This window comes from Triticum aestivum, chromosome 5B (genome assembly GCF_018294505.1).
Source record: "Triticum aestivum cultivar Chinese Spring chromosome 5B, IWGSC CS RefSeq v2.1, whole genome shotgun sequence".
Lineage (NCBI taxonomy): Eukaryota > Viridiplantae > Streptophyta > Magnoliopsida > Poales > Poaceae > Triticum > Triticum aestivum.
In genome coordinates, this window is record NC_057807.1 from 347,711,998 (window position 1) to 347,730,811 (window position 18,814).

The 18,814-nt window shown below is 47.7% G+C and overlaps 1 protein-coding gene across 1 annotated transcript; it reads right to left on the minus strand.

Annotated features, from left to right (window-relative positions):
• Nucleotides 1-682: 682 nt before the first annotated feature.
• LOC123116099 (uncharacterized) lies at nucleotides 683-2,403 on the minus strand. The gene is made up of 2 exons (XM_044537100.1): nucleotides 2,112-2,403; nucleotides 683-1,991 (listed from the first exon to the last, which is right to left on the minus strand). Exon 2 carries the CDS (start codon nucleotides 1,965-1,967, stop codon nucleotides 915-917), a length of 1,053 nt encoding a protein of 350 aa, XP_044393035.1. The 5' UTR covers nucleotides 1,968-1,991; nucleotides 2,112-2,403; the 3' UTR covers nucleotides 683-914.
• Nucleotides 2,404-18,814: the final 16,411 nt, after the last annotated feature.

Consider the following 18,814-nt stretch of genomic DNA (forward strand, 5'->3'; position numbering starts at 1 on the left):
AATATAGCCAGCCGCTAGCTATAACATGTTGCCATGTCATTAGTTAGTTATAAGGAAGTACTACTTTTTTAACATATGGTTCACCTTTCACTCTCACAAAGATTCTTCGAGCGCGTGCTATTAGCCGGTTGTAAATCTACAGCCCGCGTCTCTTCTCTATTTTATTCTCTCTCTTCCAACTAAGCAAATATATAATATTTAAATCCTTATAGCCCGCTTACATCATCTTATTATATGTGCTCTAATAACGAGTATAGGGGGCTATCAGTCCTATGCCCTCTGCCAGCCAGAACGGGATTTTTTCCCCTTCACACCCACACAATTGAAATTTGATGAAATAACTATGTTTTTTTTCTTATTTGATTCGGATATTGTCAAACAGTCCATCTTTCTCTTTAGTTTTCTCCTTTCTTTCTCCTCAACCTATCTCCAAATCTACTTTGTCTACGAATAAGGAAGCTATAAGTAATGTAACTATGAATCTCATGGAGAGTTTGTTCATATCTTGGGATGAACGCTGGGGGCTATCGAGCACCGTATAGGTCAAAACGGTTTAAAATACCACAGTTGATGCAAGGCATGAACATAGCCAAGAAAAATTGGTGTTTGGCATTAACAGCAATCTAAAAAAATTGCACTTTCATCAATAAAAAAGTACTCTCTCTCTAAAAAAAGCGTTCTTATATTATGAGACGGAGGGAGTAGTATTATTTTGTCAAGTCTCAACTTAGAGGTAACCATAAGAGTGATGCATCCAGCTTAAAGCTACCTACATGGCTCAGGCTGGGATGATCCGGCAAGTAATAAAATGAGCTAGAGCACGCAGTGGATTCTAACGTTTTCAATGTTGTAACGTTGGGACTTGTGGTGGATAAGCTGGAGCCCGTCGGCGCAGCGGACCACCTCCACGCCAGTCAAGAGAGTTTGCACACCCCATTTCCACCCAAACTCCTAATATTCTCCAGCTCGTCCTCCTCCTGTAGTGCAGACCTATCCTTCCTGCAGTGGGTCGCGATGCAAAACTTGCCAGAGCCCAGGTTCACCAAGGCACGCCCCACAGGCAGCAACTCCTCGGGGAGGAGATCGAGGTATTCCCAATCATGCAGGGACGAAGGAGCAGATTCCGCCATGGCAGAGGACGAAAGGTCAAATGCAGACAAGCGATTTTGAGGGGTGCCATTGCCAGGGGCCTGGAGGCCGAACCAGAGTCCGAGCTCAGGGACATACTCTGCCGCGCGGTGGAAGGGCAGCACCCAGCTGCCGGTGTGGCTCCACACCTCCCTCGAAACATCAAAGGTGTAGGTGCCGTGCTTGGACGACGCGCATATGGCGTTGGAGCTGTCGATCACCGCCGCCGCAACGAGAGGACGGCCGCCGGACGGCGGGGGCGGCAGAGGGCTCCAGTACCACTTATTGTACAGCAACGGATAGGTAGACAAGCCAACCTTGCAGTAATTGAAGAACTCAAAGCTGTCGTCTATGCTGTTCATGACGTAGAGGCCGTGGTCGTCTTCGTGGTCCAATAAATTGCCGCCGCTGCATAGGTTCCTAACGGACAAGGCGATGGAATCATACGGCTTGCAGAAGTATGATTGGGGTGTGAGGACGAAAGACTTGGTGCCCATATCGTAGACCGAGGAATTGCAGGAAGGGTCGGCGAACATGACGCTGGTCTCTCCCAGCTCGGGCAGGAGGGAGAAGAAACGCATGTTGCTGGCGGCGGCGGTGCTGGGCGGCGTCGAAAAGTTGACCACCGTTCTTGGCAGGCGCTTGCAGCTCGAGATCGTCGATGGCCATATTATCCCCCCATGCTTCTTCTTCTTCTTCCTTGCGTTCGCGTCTTCATGGGCTGTTGCTGCGTCCTTTGCTGTCGGGTAGAAGAGATGAGTGGAGAGGTTGATGCGGCACAGCGAATACATTCTACTGCCATACTCGTGCAGGACCATATTCAGAAACTTGCGACCCATCGGACCAACTACTCCTCCAATACCCTGAGTCCCAAAGAGATTGGATACAATAGAATTAATTGACGGGACTTAAATACATCGGGAGTACTGTACTGTACTGTACTGTACTAAATAGAGAGATCAAAAGGATGCCAAAGTTCATACCTGCAGCTGCAGCAGTAATATGCAATTCTCTGAGCCTCCGGTTGTGCACTTTAGATCTAGAGCCTTCGGAGCGCGAACTAATTCCTAATTTTCAGAACAAAAAACTCTGCCGTGCAGCCATAGATATGAATCACGCACGCACGAGAGCAGGGAAGGCTTAAGCTGCTCGATCAGCGGGACAAGCTGCTGGATCCAGCCATGGCCTGCTGAGCTTTTGGAGGTGATCAGATGGGTTGGAGACGCCGGGTAGAGAATGCGGCGGCGCTGCGAGGAGGAGGCGCAGCGAAAATGAGCTAGACGAGTCTCCACTTGTCGCTGGGCTGGGCCAACCAAGATAAATAGTGCACGGAGAGGCTGCTTTCTTTCCGTGAAATCACCGAATTACTCTTTGCAACCCTAAAAAAGAAACACGTTTTAGGAGAAAAAAAAAGTGTGATAAACGAATTTATCATAATTTTTTTCTTCCGCGAGAGGCACGGAGTTACGTCTCGTCGAGGCACGGATTTGCTTCCGCGGGGAAAAAACGTGTTTCCTTTTTTCCTTTCGTGAGAGGCACGGAATTACTTCTTGTGTAGGTACGGATTGCTTTCGCGAGGCACACTCGTTCCTCTTGAGAAAAGGAAAAAAAATTCTTAGTGGTACGTTTTTTTGTCATTTTTTCGTGAAAAAGAAGTTTATCGAAATCTATCAACATGGGATCTAGTTTTGAAGATCTTAGACGCGAGAAATTCAACGGAAGAAAAAAAAGTGTTTTTTTTCTTTTCAAGAGGCACAGTCGCGGAAGGAAAAAACACATTTTTTTTCCTTTTCTAAGAGGCACGATTATTTTATTTCTTTTCGGAGTGCCTCTCGATGAAGTAAATCCGTACCTCTTGAGTAAGGAAAAAAATGTGTTTTCTCGCATTAAAAAATGAGTTTTTTTCCTAAACCTAAAAAACAGGGAAAGGCCAATTTTTTTAAAAGAAGCATCTAAAGGCAGAAAACACGTACATGAAAATAAAAGTAAATAAATTCGAAGGGAGCGTCAGAGCGTGACACGTGATGGCGGCTGAGAACGCGCTAAGCGGCGCGCTCCTAACCGACCCAAAGTGACCCAATGCTACATCAATGGAGGATTACTTAAGATTTACTGGCTAATCTTTAAGATTAAAGGGGGAAGGGCCCCACCCCGGTGAAAATCAGGGGGTGAAGAGAATTTTATGGGAAGTCACGTAATGGTCCTGTAATAGCCCCCTGCAAATAAAAAAATGGTCCTGTAATAGCCCCGTGTGTTTAGCATTTTCGGTAACTAAACGCTCTCATGGGTGTGCACGGTTGTTGATCGAGCCGAGACTGTCAACGCCTGTCGTTATTTTGCTTCAGACTGGTGATCATAACATGATTGTTGTCTCGTGATAAAAAAAAAAAGCAATCACGCTGTGGAGGCCCTGGCCTAGTGTAGACCGGCGCTAAGAGCATCTCTAGCAGGCCCTTAAAATGGGATGGCCCGTAAAAATCCGGCGACTATACGGTTTTGGCTCGTTTTTTAGGCTAACCCAGAGCATGTATATTCGTCCGGCCCGTACATTTTTTTACAGTGACACGTAAACCGCCCCCTCGGCAGTATATGTAAGGTTTTGCGGCTGAAATACGGGTTGAAACCCTATTCAAATGCGCCGCAATTCCCAATCCCCCTCTCGGTTTCTCGCCGCCGGCGACTTAAATTCCCCCTCTCCCCTCTTGATGTGGCGCGGAATGTGATCGGTGGGCTGCGGCGCCGGTGGTGGCAACGACCCCGAGTCGAGGCGGTGCGTCACCGTCGACGCTGCGAGGAAAAGGAGCGTCCATAGGTACACCAACAACAGGCTCTGCTGCTTTCATCGCTCCTCCGCCGCGAAACGGAGGAGTACGACCACAGGCAGGTGCTCCTCCACCACGGGCTGTCATCTGGCTCCTCCATTGCGGGCAGCTCCTACGCCGGTGCCTCGAGCTCGCTCATGCCGGTCAAAAGAGAGCCGGAGGAGCTCCCGCCGCTCCTCGCGGTGAAGAGGGAGCCAAAGGCGGCGGGGCGTCATCGAGCCGAAAGATTACCCCCTCACCCCACACACACACCCTCGCGAGCGGAGGCAGACGTCATGGAGGCCGCCATTGTTGTGCGCTCTACGCGGGAGGAGGAGGCGGAGCAGCGCCGTCGACGGGATACTGACATCGACAGAATCTTCCTCCAGCAGGGGATCACGACGGCGCAAGAGTTCGTGCCCAACATGGAAGAGTGGCGCCTAGTAGCCAAGAAGCAGGTCGGCGTCGACCTCGTCTCCGACGACGAGGACTGAGCTCCTCCGCCGCCGCAATCCCCCTGGCTCCGATGAGCCCATTTTTGTAATTAGGGTTACGGTGACGCCTGCTCCTCCAAATATTGGTTGTCAAAATTCTACTTTGTATGACTTTTTAAGATGATCAAGTGCTCGCAGTTCTACTGAACTAGTTCAATTTCTTGCGCGAATGTATGATTTTAAATTTCACGGGTTGATATTCGGCTGCTGTTCTGTCGCGGCTGTTTTCGACTTGTATCGTGAACTGTAAATGCGCTATAAGGATCTGCGATATAAAGGGTCCGCTAGACGTGCTCTAACACGATCACGCCCTTTATGTATCCGTAATTCTTGGCAGATTGCTCGATTGCCTTTAAAAAATATATATTTCTTGGCCGATTGTGCTGCGGAACTGTTTTTGTTCTTTCCTTCAATACACTGTGTTCAAGGCAATGCTTTCCGTGCGTTGTTTGGAAGTCTCGCCGTGGCCGATATGCTGTTTGTTTGGGTTTTTTGTGCATCGCGCGCCTCGCTTCCATTTTTGTCCCGTCTGCATGCGCTTCGTGCTTGTCGCTGCTAGTTCGTGTTATTATTATTTTTGTCCACGACCTTGGTTTCGTCTCCATTGGTCCTGTTCTTGTGCTCGATCGTGTTTTTTTTCTTCCTTTTTCCGTTGTGAGGGGTCTCAAACAAAGCGATAGGATGCGAATCAACAAATTGAAATCAAGACAATGTAAACTGGTTTCATCACAAGAGAAAATCAAGACAGTTTACGATGATGTATGACATAATTATAATCACAAGATAGCGTCGATACAAGGAGAAAAAGGAAAATTTCACTCGATCAACACACAAATTAATCAAGTAAAAAGCTTCACTGCGCCTCTTATAGAACCAACTACTTATAATGAACTAATTAGCCCTGTAGCCTGCAAAGAGGTTGAAGAGCGCCTCGTCGCCGAGGTGGTGCGCGGCGTAGATGAGGTCGATGGCGGCGTCGTGCGTCAGCCCGCGGACGAACTCGCCGTCGAACTCGCCACCGTCCGCGCCGCGCTCCTCCGCCTCGGCCCGGGCCTGGTAGTAGGCGACCGCCGTGGCGAGGCCCTTGCCGGAGACCCCCCGCGGCAGCTCCACCACGCTCTGCCCCGCCTCCAGCGCCGCCGCGACGCTCCCCGCCCGCTGCGCCACCGACGCCGGCACCGCGAACTTGGCGAGGTCCGCGCACCGCACCAGCACCGTCTGCTCCTCCCCCGTCATCGCGACGATCCCTCGAGTTCGTTCGCTAGTGCTGTGCGTGCGCGGGGCTTCCAAAGACGATGGTTGGTTTTTCTCGCTGGGTGTGCCACGAGGGGAGGGGGCGCGCGCGCGTATATATGCGTGCACCGGCCACACGGATCAAGCCCGACTCGGTTGGTGGGAAGAGGACGTACGTGTCATGGTTCGGATCAAGGTGTTGTAAAGGTTAGGCTCCGTTTCGTGGCGTGATCGCAGTTGGACGTGGAGTTTCTGCACCCGAGCTCATATGAGCTCGGGTGAACAGTAAAACCGAAAAAAAATCAAAAAAAATTCAAAAAATTCCAAAAATTTTTGGTAGAAACATTGACAAAAGTTTTAAGTGCTTGCAAAAATTCGTCATGAAATCACATTTCTAGAAGGCGTGGCAAAAAAAAACAAAATCGGTACTCTGAAAATGCTACTTTCAAAAGCATTTTGGAGGCTGAATTTGTTTTTCTTTTGTCACGCTTACAGGAATGTGATTTCATGATGAATTTTTGCAAGCACTTAGAACTTTTGTCAATGTTTCTCTGGGATTTTTTTTGGAATTTTTTGAATTGTTTTTGAATTTTTTTCGATTTTACTGTTCACCGAGCTCAAATGAGCTCGGGAGCAGAAAGGCACTTTCGCAGTTGTGAGTCGATCTCTTTCTTTTGCAAACCGTCTGTTTCGCCCATGGTGTCCCCCGTCCGTATCGATGATGCTTTAAACGCGCACATGCCATTTTTGGCGGGCGATTTTGGATTTTCCATTGCTTGAAGAAAAAGTTGCGCTCTTTTTCAAAAAGAAAAGGTTACAATCTCTTTTTTGTAAGAAAAGGTTATATTATTTCCAGCAATGAAAAGATGCCCTTTCATTTCCTGCCTACTCAGCACCGTCTTCCTTCTGCGTCAGCCGATGACGCGCCGTGAGCAAAAGTTATTGTCACGTCTCGCCGGAGCAACCTTGTTGAAACCACAGGAGCTTGAAAAAGCAGCGGCAACGAAGTCGTCGATGTTGACCAAAAGACGCCTACAATCACGATCTTGATAAGACGCCGCCCCGAAGAAGCTCGCATCAAGGAGGGCCAAAAGATAATCCCAACTCTGGTCAGACAGGGGATGAAGGCACAAGCCTCACAAGTTCTCTGATGGGAGCCCCATCTGGTTGAGCTTCATCAGAGGGAGAAGAAACCAAAGAAGAAGAAAACACCATGACTGTTGGGGAACGTTGCAGAAAACAAAAATTTTCCTACTCGTTTCACCAAGATCATCTAGGAGTTCATCTAGCAACGAGTGATTAGATGCATCTACATACCTTTGTAGATCGCGCACGGAAGCGTTCAAAAGAACGGTGATGATGTAGTCGTACTCGACGTGATTCAAATCACCGATGACCAGCGCCGAACGGACGACAGCCACGTCTCCTCCTTCTTGATCCAGCAAGGGAGGGAGGAGAGGTTGAGGGAGATGGCACCAGCAGCAGCACGACGGTGTGGTGTTGATGGAGCTGCAGTACTCCGGCAGAGCTTCGCTAAGCACTATGGAGGAGGAGAAGGTGTTGGGGAGGGAGAAGGAGGCAACCAAAGGCCAAGGCGTTCAGGTATGAAGTCCCTCCTCTCCCCCACTATATATAGGAGGGCCAAGGGGGGGTGGCCGGCCCTAGGAGATCCAATCTCCTAGGGGGTGCGGCGGCCAAGGGGGTTTCCCTCCCCCCAAGGCACCTAGGAGGTGCCTTCCCCTCCTAGGACTCTTCCCCCTTCAAACCCTAGGCGCATGGGCCTATGTGGGGCTGGTGCCCTTGGCCCATTAGGCCAAGGCGCACCCCCTTACAGCCCATGTGGCCCCCCGGGACAGGTGGACCCACCCGGTGGACCCCCGGGACCCTTCCGGTGGTCCCGGTACAATACCGATAACCCCGAAAGTTGTCCCGATGCCCGAAACAGGACTTCCCATATATAAATCTTTACCTCCGGACCATTCCGGAACTCCTCGTGACGTCCGGGATCTCATCCGGGACTTCGAACAACATTCGGGTTACTGCATATACATATCCCTACAACCCTAGCGTAACTGAACCTTAAGTGTGTAGACCCTACGGGTTCGGGAGACAAGCAGACATGACCGAGACGACTCTCCGGTCAATAACCAACAGCGGGATCTGGATACCCATGTTGGCTCCCACATGCTCCACGATGATCTCATCGGATGAACCACGATGTCGAGGATTTAATCAATCCTGTACGCTATTCCCTTTGTCTATCGATATGTTACTTGCCCGAGATTCGATCGTCGGTATCCCAATACCTCGTTCAATCTCGTTACCGGCAAGTCACTTTACTCGTACCGTAATGCATGATCCCGTGACCAGACACTTGGTCACTCTGAGCTCATTATGATGATGCATTACCGAGTGGGCCCAGTGATACCTCTCCGTCATACGGAGTGACAAATCCCAGTCTTGATCCATGTCACCCAACAGACACTTTCGGAGATACCCGTAGTCTACCTTTATAGTCACCCAGTTACGTTGTGACGTTTGGCATACCCAAAGCACTCCTACGGTATCCGGGAGTTACACGATCTCATGGTCTAAGGAAAAGATACTTTGACATTGGAAAACTCTAGCAAACGAACTATACGATCTTGTGCTATGTTTAGGATTGGGTCTTGTCCATCACATCATTCTCCTAATGATGTGATCTCGTTATCAATGACATCCAGTGTCCATAGTCAGGAAACCATGACTATCTGTTGATCAACGAGCTAGTCAACTAGAGGCTCACTAGGGACATGTTGGTGTCTGTTACTCACACATGTATTACGATTTCCGGATAACACAATTACAGCATGAATAAAGACAATTATCATGAACAAGGAAATATAATAATAATGCTTTTATTATTGCCTCTAGGGCATATTTCCAACAGTCTCCCACTTGCACTAGAGTCAATAATCTAGTTACATTGTGATGAATCGAACACCCATGGAATTCTGGTGTTGATCATGTTTTGCTCTAGGGAGAGGTTTAGTCAACGGATCTACTACATTCAGGTCCGTATGTACTTTACAAATCTCTATGTCTCCATCTTGAACATTTTCACGAATGGAGTTGAAGCGACGCTTGATGTGCCTTGTCTTCTTATGAAACCTGGGCTCCTTGGCAAGTGCAATAGCTCCAGTGTTGTCACAGAAGAGCTTGATCGGCCCCGACGCATTGGGTATGACTCCTAGGTCGGTGATGAACTCCTTCACCCATATTGCTTCATGTGCTGCCTCCGAGGCTGCCATGTACTCCGCTTCACATGTAGATCCCGCCATGACGCTTTGCTTGCAACTGCACCAGCTTACTGCCCCACCATTCAAAATATACACGTATCCGGTTTGTGACTTATAGTCATCCAGATCTGTGTCGAAACTAGCGTCGACGTAACCCTTTACGACGAGCTCTTCGTCACCTCCATAAACGAGAAACATTTCCTTAGTCCTTTTCAGGTACTTCAGGATATTCTTGACCGCTGTCCAGTGTTCCTTGCCGGGATTACTTTGGTACCTTCCTACCAAACTGACGGCAAGGTTAGCATCAGGTCTAGTACACAGCATGGCATACATAATAGAACCTATGGCTGAGGCATAGGGGATGACGCTCATCTCTTCTATATCTTCTGCCGTGGTCGGACATTGAGCTGAGCTCAATTTCATACCTTGTAACACAGGCAAGAACCCCTTCTTGGATTGATCCATATTGAACTTCTTCAATATCTTATCAAGGTATGTGCTTTGTGAAAGACCTATGAGGCGTCTCGATCTATCTCTATAGATTTTGATGCCTAATATATAAGCAGCTTCTCCAAGGTCCTTCATTGAAAAACTTTTATTCAAGTAGGCCTTGATGCTGTCCAAGAGTTCTATATCATTTCCCATCAACAGTATGTCATCTACATATAATATGAGAAATGCTACAGAGCTCCCACTCACTTTCTTGTAAACGCAGGCTTCTCCATAAGTCTGTGTAAACCCAAACGCTTTGATCATCTCATCAAAGCGAATGTTCCAACTCCGAGATGCTTGCACCAGCCCATAAATCGAGCGTTGGAGCTTGCACACTTTGTCAGCATTCTTAGGATCGACAAAACCTTCCGGCTGCATCATATACAATTCTTCCTTAAGGAAACCATTAAGGAATGCCGTTTTGACGTCCATTTGCCATATTTCGTAATCATAGAATGCGGCAATTGCTAACATGATTCGGACGGACTTCAGCTTCGCTACCGGTGAGAAAGTCTCATCGTAGTCAACCCCTTGAACTTGTCGATAACCCTTAGCGACAAGCCGAGCTTTATAGATGGTCACATTACCATCCGCGTCTGTCTTCTTCTTAAAGATCCATTTATTTTCTATGGCTCGCCGCTCAATGGGCAAGTCAGTCAAAGTCCATACTTTGTTTTCATACATGGATCCTATCTCGGATTTCATGGCTTCTAGCCATTTGTCGGAATCCGGGCCCGCCATCGCTTCTTCATAGTTCGAAGGTTCACCGTTGTCTAACAGCATGATTTCCAAGACAGGGTTCCCGTACCACTCTGGTGCGGAACGTGTCCTTGTGGACCTTCGAATTTCAGTAGGGGCTTGATCAGAAGTATCTTGATCATTTACTTCCTCTCTAGTCGGTGCAGGCACCTCAGGAACATTTTCTTGAGTTGCGCCATTTTTCGGTTCAAGAGGTAATACTTCATCAAGCTCTACTTTCCTCCCACTTACTTCTTTCGAGAGAAACTCTTTCTCCAGAAAGGACCCATTCTTGGCAACAAAGATCTTGCCTTCGGATCTGAGGTAGAAGGTGTACCCAATAGTTTCTTTTGGGTATCCTATGAAGACGCATTTTTCCGACTTGGGTTCGAGCTTTTCAGGTTGAAGTTTCTTGACATAAGCATCGCATCCCCAAACTTTTAGAAACGACAGCTTAGGTTTCTTTCCAAACCATAATTCATACGGTGTCGTCTCAACGGATTTCGACGGAGCCCTATTTAAAGTGAATGCGGCAGTCTCTAAAGCATAGCCCCAAAAGGAAAGCGGTAAATCGGTAAGAGACATCATAGATCGCACCATATCTAACAGAGTGCGATTACGACGTTCGGACACACCATTACGCTGAGGTGTTCCAGGTGGCGTGAGTTGTGAAACTATTCCACATTTTCTTAAGTGTGCCCCAAACTCGTGACTCAAGTATTCTCCTCCACGATCTGATCGTAGAAACTTGATTTTCCTGTCACGTTGATTTTCAACCTCACTCTGAAATTCCTTGAACTTTTCAAAGGTTTCAGACTTGTGTTTCATTAAGTAGATATACCCATACCTACTTAAATCATCAGTGAGGGTGAGAACATAACGATAGCCACCGCGAGCCTCAACACTCATCGGACCGCACACATCAGTATGTATGATTTCCAATAAGTTGGTTGCTCGCTCCATTGTTCCTGAGAACGGAGTCTTGGTCATTTTACCCATAAGGCATGGTTCGCACGTGTCAAATGATTCATAATCAAGAGACTCTAAAAGTCCATCAGCATGGAGCTTCTTCATGCGTTTGACACCTATGTGACCAAGGCGGCAGTGCCACAAGTATGTGGGACTATCATTATCAACCTTACTTCTTTTGGTACTCACATTATGAACATGTGTAGCATCACGTTCGAGATTCATAAAGAATAAACCAATCACCATAGGAGCATGACCATAAAACATATCTCTCATAAAAATGGAACAACCATTATTCTCAGATTTAAAAGAGTAGCCATCTCGAATTAAATGAGATCCCGATACAATGTTCATGCTCAAAGCTGGCACTAAATAACAATTATTAAGGTTTAAAACTAATCCCGAAGGGAGATGCAGAGGCAGCGTGCCGACGGCGATCACATTGACCTTGGAACCATTCCCGACGCGCATCGTCACCTCGTCCTTTGCCAGTTTCCGCTTATTCCGCAGCCCCTGCTTTGAGTTACAAATGTGAGCAACTGCACCGGTATCAAATACCCAGGAGCCACTACGGGCACTAGTAAGGTACACATCAATTACATGTATATCACATATACCTTTTCTTTTGCCGGCCTTCTTATCCGCTAAGTACTTAGGGCAGTTCCGCTTCCAGTGACCGCTTCCCTTGCAATAAAAGCACTCAATCTCGGGCTTGGGTCCATTCTTTGGCTTCTTCCCGGCAGCTTGCTTGCCAGGCGCGGCAACCTCCTTGCCGTCCTTCTTGAAGTTCTTTTTACCCTTGCCTTTCTTGAACTTAGTGGTTTTATTGACCATCAACACTTGATGTTCCTTCCCGACTTCTACCTCTGCTGATTTCAGCATAGCAAATACTTCAGGAATGGTCTTTTCCATCCCCTGCATATTGAAGTTCATCACAAAGCTCTTGTAGCTTGGTGGAAGCGACTGGAGGATTCTGTCAATGACCGCATCATCCGGGAGATTAACTCCCAGCTGAGTCAAGCGGTCATGCAACCCAGACATAGTGAGTATGTGCTCACTGACAGAACTGTTTTCCTCCATCTTACAGCTGAAGAATTTGTCGGAGACTTCATATCTCTCGACCCGGGCATGAGCTTGGAAAACCATTTTCAGCTCTTCGAACATCTCATATGCTCCATGTCTCTCAAAACGCTTTTGGAGCCCCGGCTCTAGGCTGTAAAGCATGCCGCACTGAACGAGGGAGTAGTCATCGAAACGTGCCTGCCAAGCGTTCATAACATCTTGTTCTGCAGGGAGAACGGGTGCGTCACCAAGCGGTGCTTGTAGGACATAATCTTTCTTGGCAGCTATGAGGATGATCCTCAGGTTCCGGACCCAGTCCGTATAGTTGCTGCCATCGTCTTTCAGTTTGGTTTTCTCTAGGAACGTGTTGAAGTTGAGGACTACGTTGGCCATTTGATCTACAAGACATATTGCAAAGATTTTAGACTAAGTTCATGATAATTAAGTTCAACTAATCAAATTATTAGTGAACTCCCACTTAGATTAGACATCCCTCCAGTCATCTAAGTATTACATGATCCGAGTTAACTAGACCGTGTCCGATCATCACGTGAGACGGACTAGTCAACATCGGTGAACATCTTCATGTTGATCGTATCTTCTATACGACTCATGCTCGACCTTTCGGTCTTCTGTGTTTCGAGGCCATGTCTGTACATGCTAGGCTCGTCAAGTCAACCTAAGTATTTGCATGTGTAAATCTGTCTTACACCCGTTGTATGTGAACGTCTGAATAAAACACCCGATCATCACGTGGTGTTTTGAAACAGCGAACTGTCGCAACGGTGCACAGTTAGGGGGAACACTTCTTGAATTTATTGTGAGGGATCATCTTATTTACTACCGTCGTTCTAAGTAAACAAGATGCAAAACATGATAAACATCACATGCAATCAAATAATAAACGTGACATGATATGGCCAATATCACATAGCTCCTTTGATCTCCATCTTGGGGCTCCATGATCATCTTGTCACCGGCTTGACACCATGATCTCCATCATCGTGTCTCCATGAAGTTGCTCGCCAACTATTACTTCTACTACTATGGCTAATGCGTTTAGCAATAAAGTAAAGTAATTTACATGGCGTTTCTTGATGACACGCAGGTCATATAAAAGAATAAAGACAACTCCTATGGCTCCTGCCGGTTGTCATACTCATCGACATGCAAGTCGTGATTCCTATTACAATAGCATGAACATCTCATACATCACATATAGATCATTCATCATTCATCACAACTTTGGCCATATCATATCACAAACCACTTGCTGCAAAAACAAGTTAGACGTCCTCTAATTGTTGTTGCAAGTTTTACGTGGCTGAATTAGGGTTCTAGCAAGAACGTTTTCTTACCTACGTTAAAGCCACAACGTGATTTGTCAACTTCTATTTACCCTTCATAAGGACCCTGTTCATCGATTCCGCTCCAACTAAAGTAGGAGAGACAGACACCCGCCAGCCACCTTATGCAACTAGTGCATGTTAGTCGGTGGAACCGGTCTCACGTAAGCGTACGTGTAAGGTTGGTCCGGGCCGCTTCATCCCACAATACCACTGAAGCAAGAAAGGACTAGTAACGGCAAGAAAGTTGACAAATCTACGCCCACAACAAATTGTGTTCTACTCGCGCAAGAAGAACTACGCATAGACCTAGCTCATGATGCCACTGTTGTTGAACGTTGCAGAAAACAAAAAATTTCCTACTCGTTTCACCAAGATCATCTAGGAGTTCATCTAGCAACGAGTGATTAGATGCATCTACATACCTTTGTAGATCGCGCATGGAAGCGTTCAAAAGAACGGTGATGATGTAGTCGTACTCGACGTGATTCAAATCACCGATGACCAGCGCCGAACGGACGACAGCCACGTCTCCTCCTTCTTGATCCAGCAAGGGAGGGAGGAGAGGTTGAGGGAGATGGCACCAGCAGCAGCACGACGGCGTGGTGTTGATGGAGCTGCAGTACTCCGGCAGAGCTTCGCTAAGCACTATGGAGGAGGAGAAGGTGTTGGGGAGGGAGAAGGAGGCAACCAAAGGCCAAGGCGTTCAGGTATGAAGTCCCTCCTCTCCCCCACTATATATAGGAGGGCCAAGGGGGGGTGGCCGGCCCTAGGAGATCCAATCTCCTAGGGGGTGCGGCGGCCAAGGGGGTTTCCCTCCCCCCCAAGGCACCTAGGAGGTGCCTTCCCCTCCTAGGACTCTTCCCCCTTCAAACCCTAGGCGCATGGGCCTATGTGGGGCTGGTGCCCTTGGCCCATTAGGCCAAGGCGCACCCCCTTACAGCCCATGTGGCCCCCCAGGACAGGTGGACCCACCCGGTGGACCCCCGGGACCCTTCCGGTGGTCCCGGTACAATACCGATAACCCCGAAACTTGTCCCGATGCCCGAAACAGGACTTCCCATATATAAATCTTTACCTCCGGACCATTCCGGAACTCCTCGTGACGTCCGGGATCTCATCGGGGACTCCGAACAACATTCGGGTTACTGCATATACATATCCCTACAACCCTAGCGTAACTGAACCTTAAGTGTGTAGACCCTACGGGTTCGGGAGACAAGCAGACATGACCGAGACGACTCTCCGGTCAATAACCAATAGCGGGATCTGGATACCCATGTTGGCTCCCACATGCTCCACGATGATCTCATCGGATGAACCACGATGTCGAGGATTTAATCAATCCCGTACGCTATTCCCTTTGTCTATCGATATGTTACTTGCCCGAGATTCGATCGTCGGTATCCCAATACCTCATTCAATCTCGTTACCGGCAAGTCACTTTACTCGTACCGTAATGCATGATCCCGTGACCAGACACTTGGTCACTCTGAGCTCATTATGATGATGCATTACCGAGTGGGCCCAGTGATACCTCTCCGTCATACGGAGTGACAAATCCCAGTCTTGATCCATGTCACCAAACAGACACTTTCGGAGATACCCGTAGTCTACCTTTATAGTCACCCAGTTATGTTGTGACGTTTGGCATACCCAAAGCACTCCTACGGTATCCGGGAGTTACACGATCTCATGGTCTAAGGAAAAGATACTTTGACATTGGAAAACTCTAGCGAACGAACTATACGATCTTGTGCTATGTTTAGGATTGGGTCTTGTCCATCACATCATTCTCCTAATGATGTGATCTCGTTATCAATGACATCCAGTGTCCATAGTCAGGAAACCATGACTATCTGTTGATCAACGAGCTAGTCAACTAGAGGCTCACTAGGGACATGTTGGTGTCTGTTACTCACACATGTATTACGATTTCCGGATAACACAATTATAGCATGAATAAAGACAATTATCATGAACAAGGAAATATAATAATAATGCTTTTATTATTGCCTCTAGGGCATATTTCCAACAATGACATCATCTCCTTCCTTTATGTCTGGCTTTAATTGAAGCTCCACACGCTTAGTCGATGCCAAACAACATTGTCGGATCGAGGATAAGATGGTGTCTTACCGTCTTATCCCTCGTTGTTGATAGTGTCATTGCATCACCACCACCAGCCGTTGGCGAGGTTGTTTCCTTCCCGTGCCATTTCGCGAAGATTCGAGATCGGCTGCCGGCGGCAAGTGCTACGCCGGCGAAGGAGTTGTGGGGCGAGGGACATGGCAATGCGGTAAACGGGAAGGGCGCGGAGCCAAGTGCGCACGGCGAAACGGACCCAAGCCCCCACCGCCCACCAATGGCGGATGCATGCCACGTGGGGGCTGATCCGATCATCCATTCTCATCGGGGGGAGCGCTGGTATAAATCCCTTGCCTCGTCCAATCCTTGACCTAGAGGCCTCATTCTCCCACTTCTGGGCGGCGGAGAAAAATCCTAGATCAAGAAATCCGAAGTCGTTTGAGTGGTGGAAGGGCAAGGTTGGGGGGGAGGGTCCTAGATCGTTTGCGGCAGTCGCGGCCGCCAAGGCATCACCTCCTCCCATGGCGACCGAGGCAGGGCGCAGGAACCGTGGAGGGGGAGGAGCGATCCAAGCGAATCGCGGAAGAGGGCGGCAACCTGGCCGCGACAACGGTCGTGGGGGCAACCGGAGCAAGTACTCGTGGAAGCGGGACGAAGGAGCGACCACACCAACTCTACTTCCTCCACCATCGCGCCGTCTTTGGAGGGCGTCTCGCGGTGGGACGAAGCGGCGGCGCCCAAGCAGCGCGACCAAGACGGCGGGATCTGGGTGCAGAAGACCAAGGAGTTGTTTGAGTCAGGCGGCATCTCCACTGGGCATCAATCTGCTTCGCCTCTGCACCGCCTACAGGGAAAAACAAAACCCTGCCCAGGTGCCTCCTTCCAAAAAAATCCATTGTCTGCCCCATGTTCAAGTCATATGAACATCCTCCTTTCGATGCCCGCAAGCATACTATGAAAGATGCAGCAAATTAGGGCACCTAGCTTCTGTCTGTACTGAGTTTCTGCCTTGGGAATGCATGGCACCGATGTGTGCGGTTCAGGCTAAAGGGCAAGGGTTTTACTATATTCATGATTCCTGCTCTGCCAATCAGCTTAAGCAGAGGGCTAATAACATCGTAGTCACGATTGTAGAGGGGGAAACATCTACTAGACAAATGGAACTTGATTTATCCGCTTACTTAGCTACTGATTGGCGTTGCTCAGCTCATGCAATAGGACCGGGGACCTTTTGTGGTGAGATTTCCTAATCCTCGTGCAGTGGCTCAGATTTGTTATGTGGGGAGGGTTACCCTTAAAACTAGTGGTACTGTCATTCATGTTACTAAATTGTCCTCTGCTGTTGGGGCTAAAGGGGTTATGGAAGTAGCTTGGGTTAAGGTGAGCAATGTTCCACTTCACAAAAGAAGTGCTAGAAAGCTGGCTTATGTTGCTTTATTAGTTGGTGTACCTTTGGAAATAGATGCTGCTACCTTACACCATCTGGCATTTGTCAGGGTCCGGCTTGGTTGTAGAAATTTTGAGGAGATTCCTGCAGTGGCAAAGGTTGTTCTTAGAGATCACTTTTATGACTTCTTTTATGAAGTGGATCAGATTCTGGCGAGAGATCCTAACAGGGAGAAAAAAGATGTTCAAGTTTCCTATAATCCCGATGAAAAAAATATGGAGAAGGAAAATTCCTCGCTGTCGACTCCTGGAGCTAACCTGGGCAGTTTTTGCACTGGGCTTGGAGGGAAATCTCCCTGCATTCCCCGGGGGGGGGGGGGAACAGGACACTATTCGGGAGTCACAGGAAAGTGTGGAATCTGATGATTCGTTACACACTACTCTGCTTTTAGATACCTTGACTCAGGAGATGGAGCATGAAAAAGTAAGAGATTATAATGATAATTCTGCTGTTAGTAACATACACAAGAACAAAAAAAACTTATTCTGGTGTTGTGAAAAAAAATCAGCAGGTTGAGGAGGTGTCTGATGAGGCCAATCTGGCTGTGAATAATGAGTACATTGTTGAATTTCCTGAGAATTAGGGGAATACTGAAAGGATTCCTACGCCTCCCCTGGTTACTGAAGAAAATCTCCGTTTCATTTTGAGAAATGCTCAAAACAAGATGGAGAGGGTGGACGATAAGGCCAAGGCAGCTGCTAAAAAGCGAGACATCAAAGGTACCCCGCAAATCCTCAACTCTTTTGATACGCTATCTAATCCTGAGCTTATTCTCAGAGCTATGAAAATGGGAGTCAATATTCCAGATGCTGATTTTACTAATGTTGATATCATTAGAGAGTTAGAAAAATGTAGAAACATGGAAAATGTTAAAGATAAGCAAACTCAACCTGATGTGGGGGGGAAACATATGACCCTAACTAATGCAAAAGGGGACTAGACTCCTCTCAATATGAACTGGGAGGATAATAGTGATGTGGACAATAATAATTTTGTTGTGGTCCGATCTGAAGAAAAGGGAAAGAAATGTTAATGTGGTGATAGCTAGACCTTGCACCCGAAGTCAAAAAGGGGGGCTTCCTTGCAAAATATGGCTGGTGGATCTACTCTGCTTCCTAGTAGAAACACCAGACACGGGGGTGTGAAAAAGAAAAAATGAATGGCATATTCTGGAATAGTAGGGGAGCAGGTAAGAAGGGGATGACTACCTGCTTCTCTAACATAATAAAAGATCATTCCCTTGATTTTATTAGCCTCCAGGAAACTAAGAAGAAGAATTTTACTCCTAAAATCTTAAGAAAAATTGACCCCCTTGACAAGTTCAATTGGAACTGGGTCCCTTCGGTTGGTAAGTCAGGGGGCATATTATTGTGGCACTAGGAGAGAAACCTTGGAGATTATATCGTGGTCGGGGGGTGAATTCCTTATGCAGACTACCGTTTTTGATGTGAACCTTAAATGTGTATGGACTCTAGTGGTGGTGTATGGCGCAGTCCAGCAGAGAGAAAGAATGATTTTCTGGCAGAATTGGCTGCGGTTTGCGCCAAGATTATTAATCCTTATGTGATCGATGGGGATTTTAGTATCCTATGTGAGAGTGGTGATAAGAATAAGAAGCTAACATACTCCCAATACACGGATAGCTTCAGCGCTATCATTCAGTCCCTTAATCTTCGAGAGATCATATGGGAGGGGGAAAGTATACCTGGTCCAATAAACAAAAACACCCTACACTGGA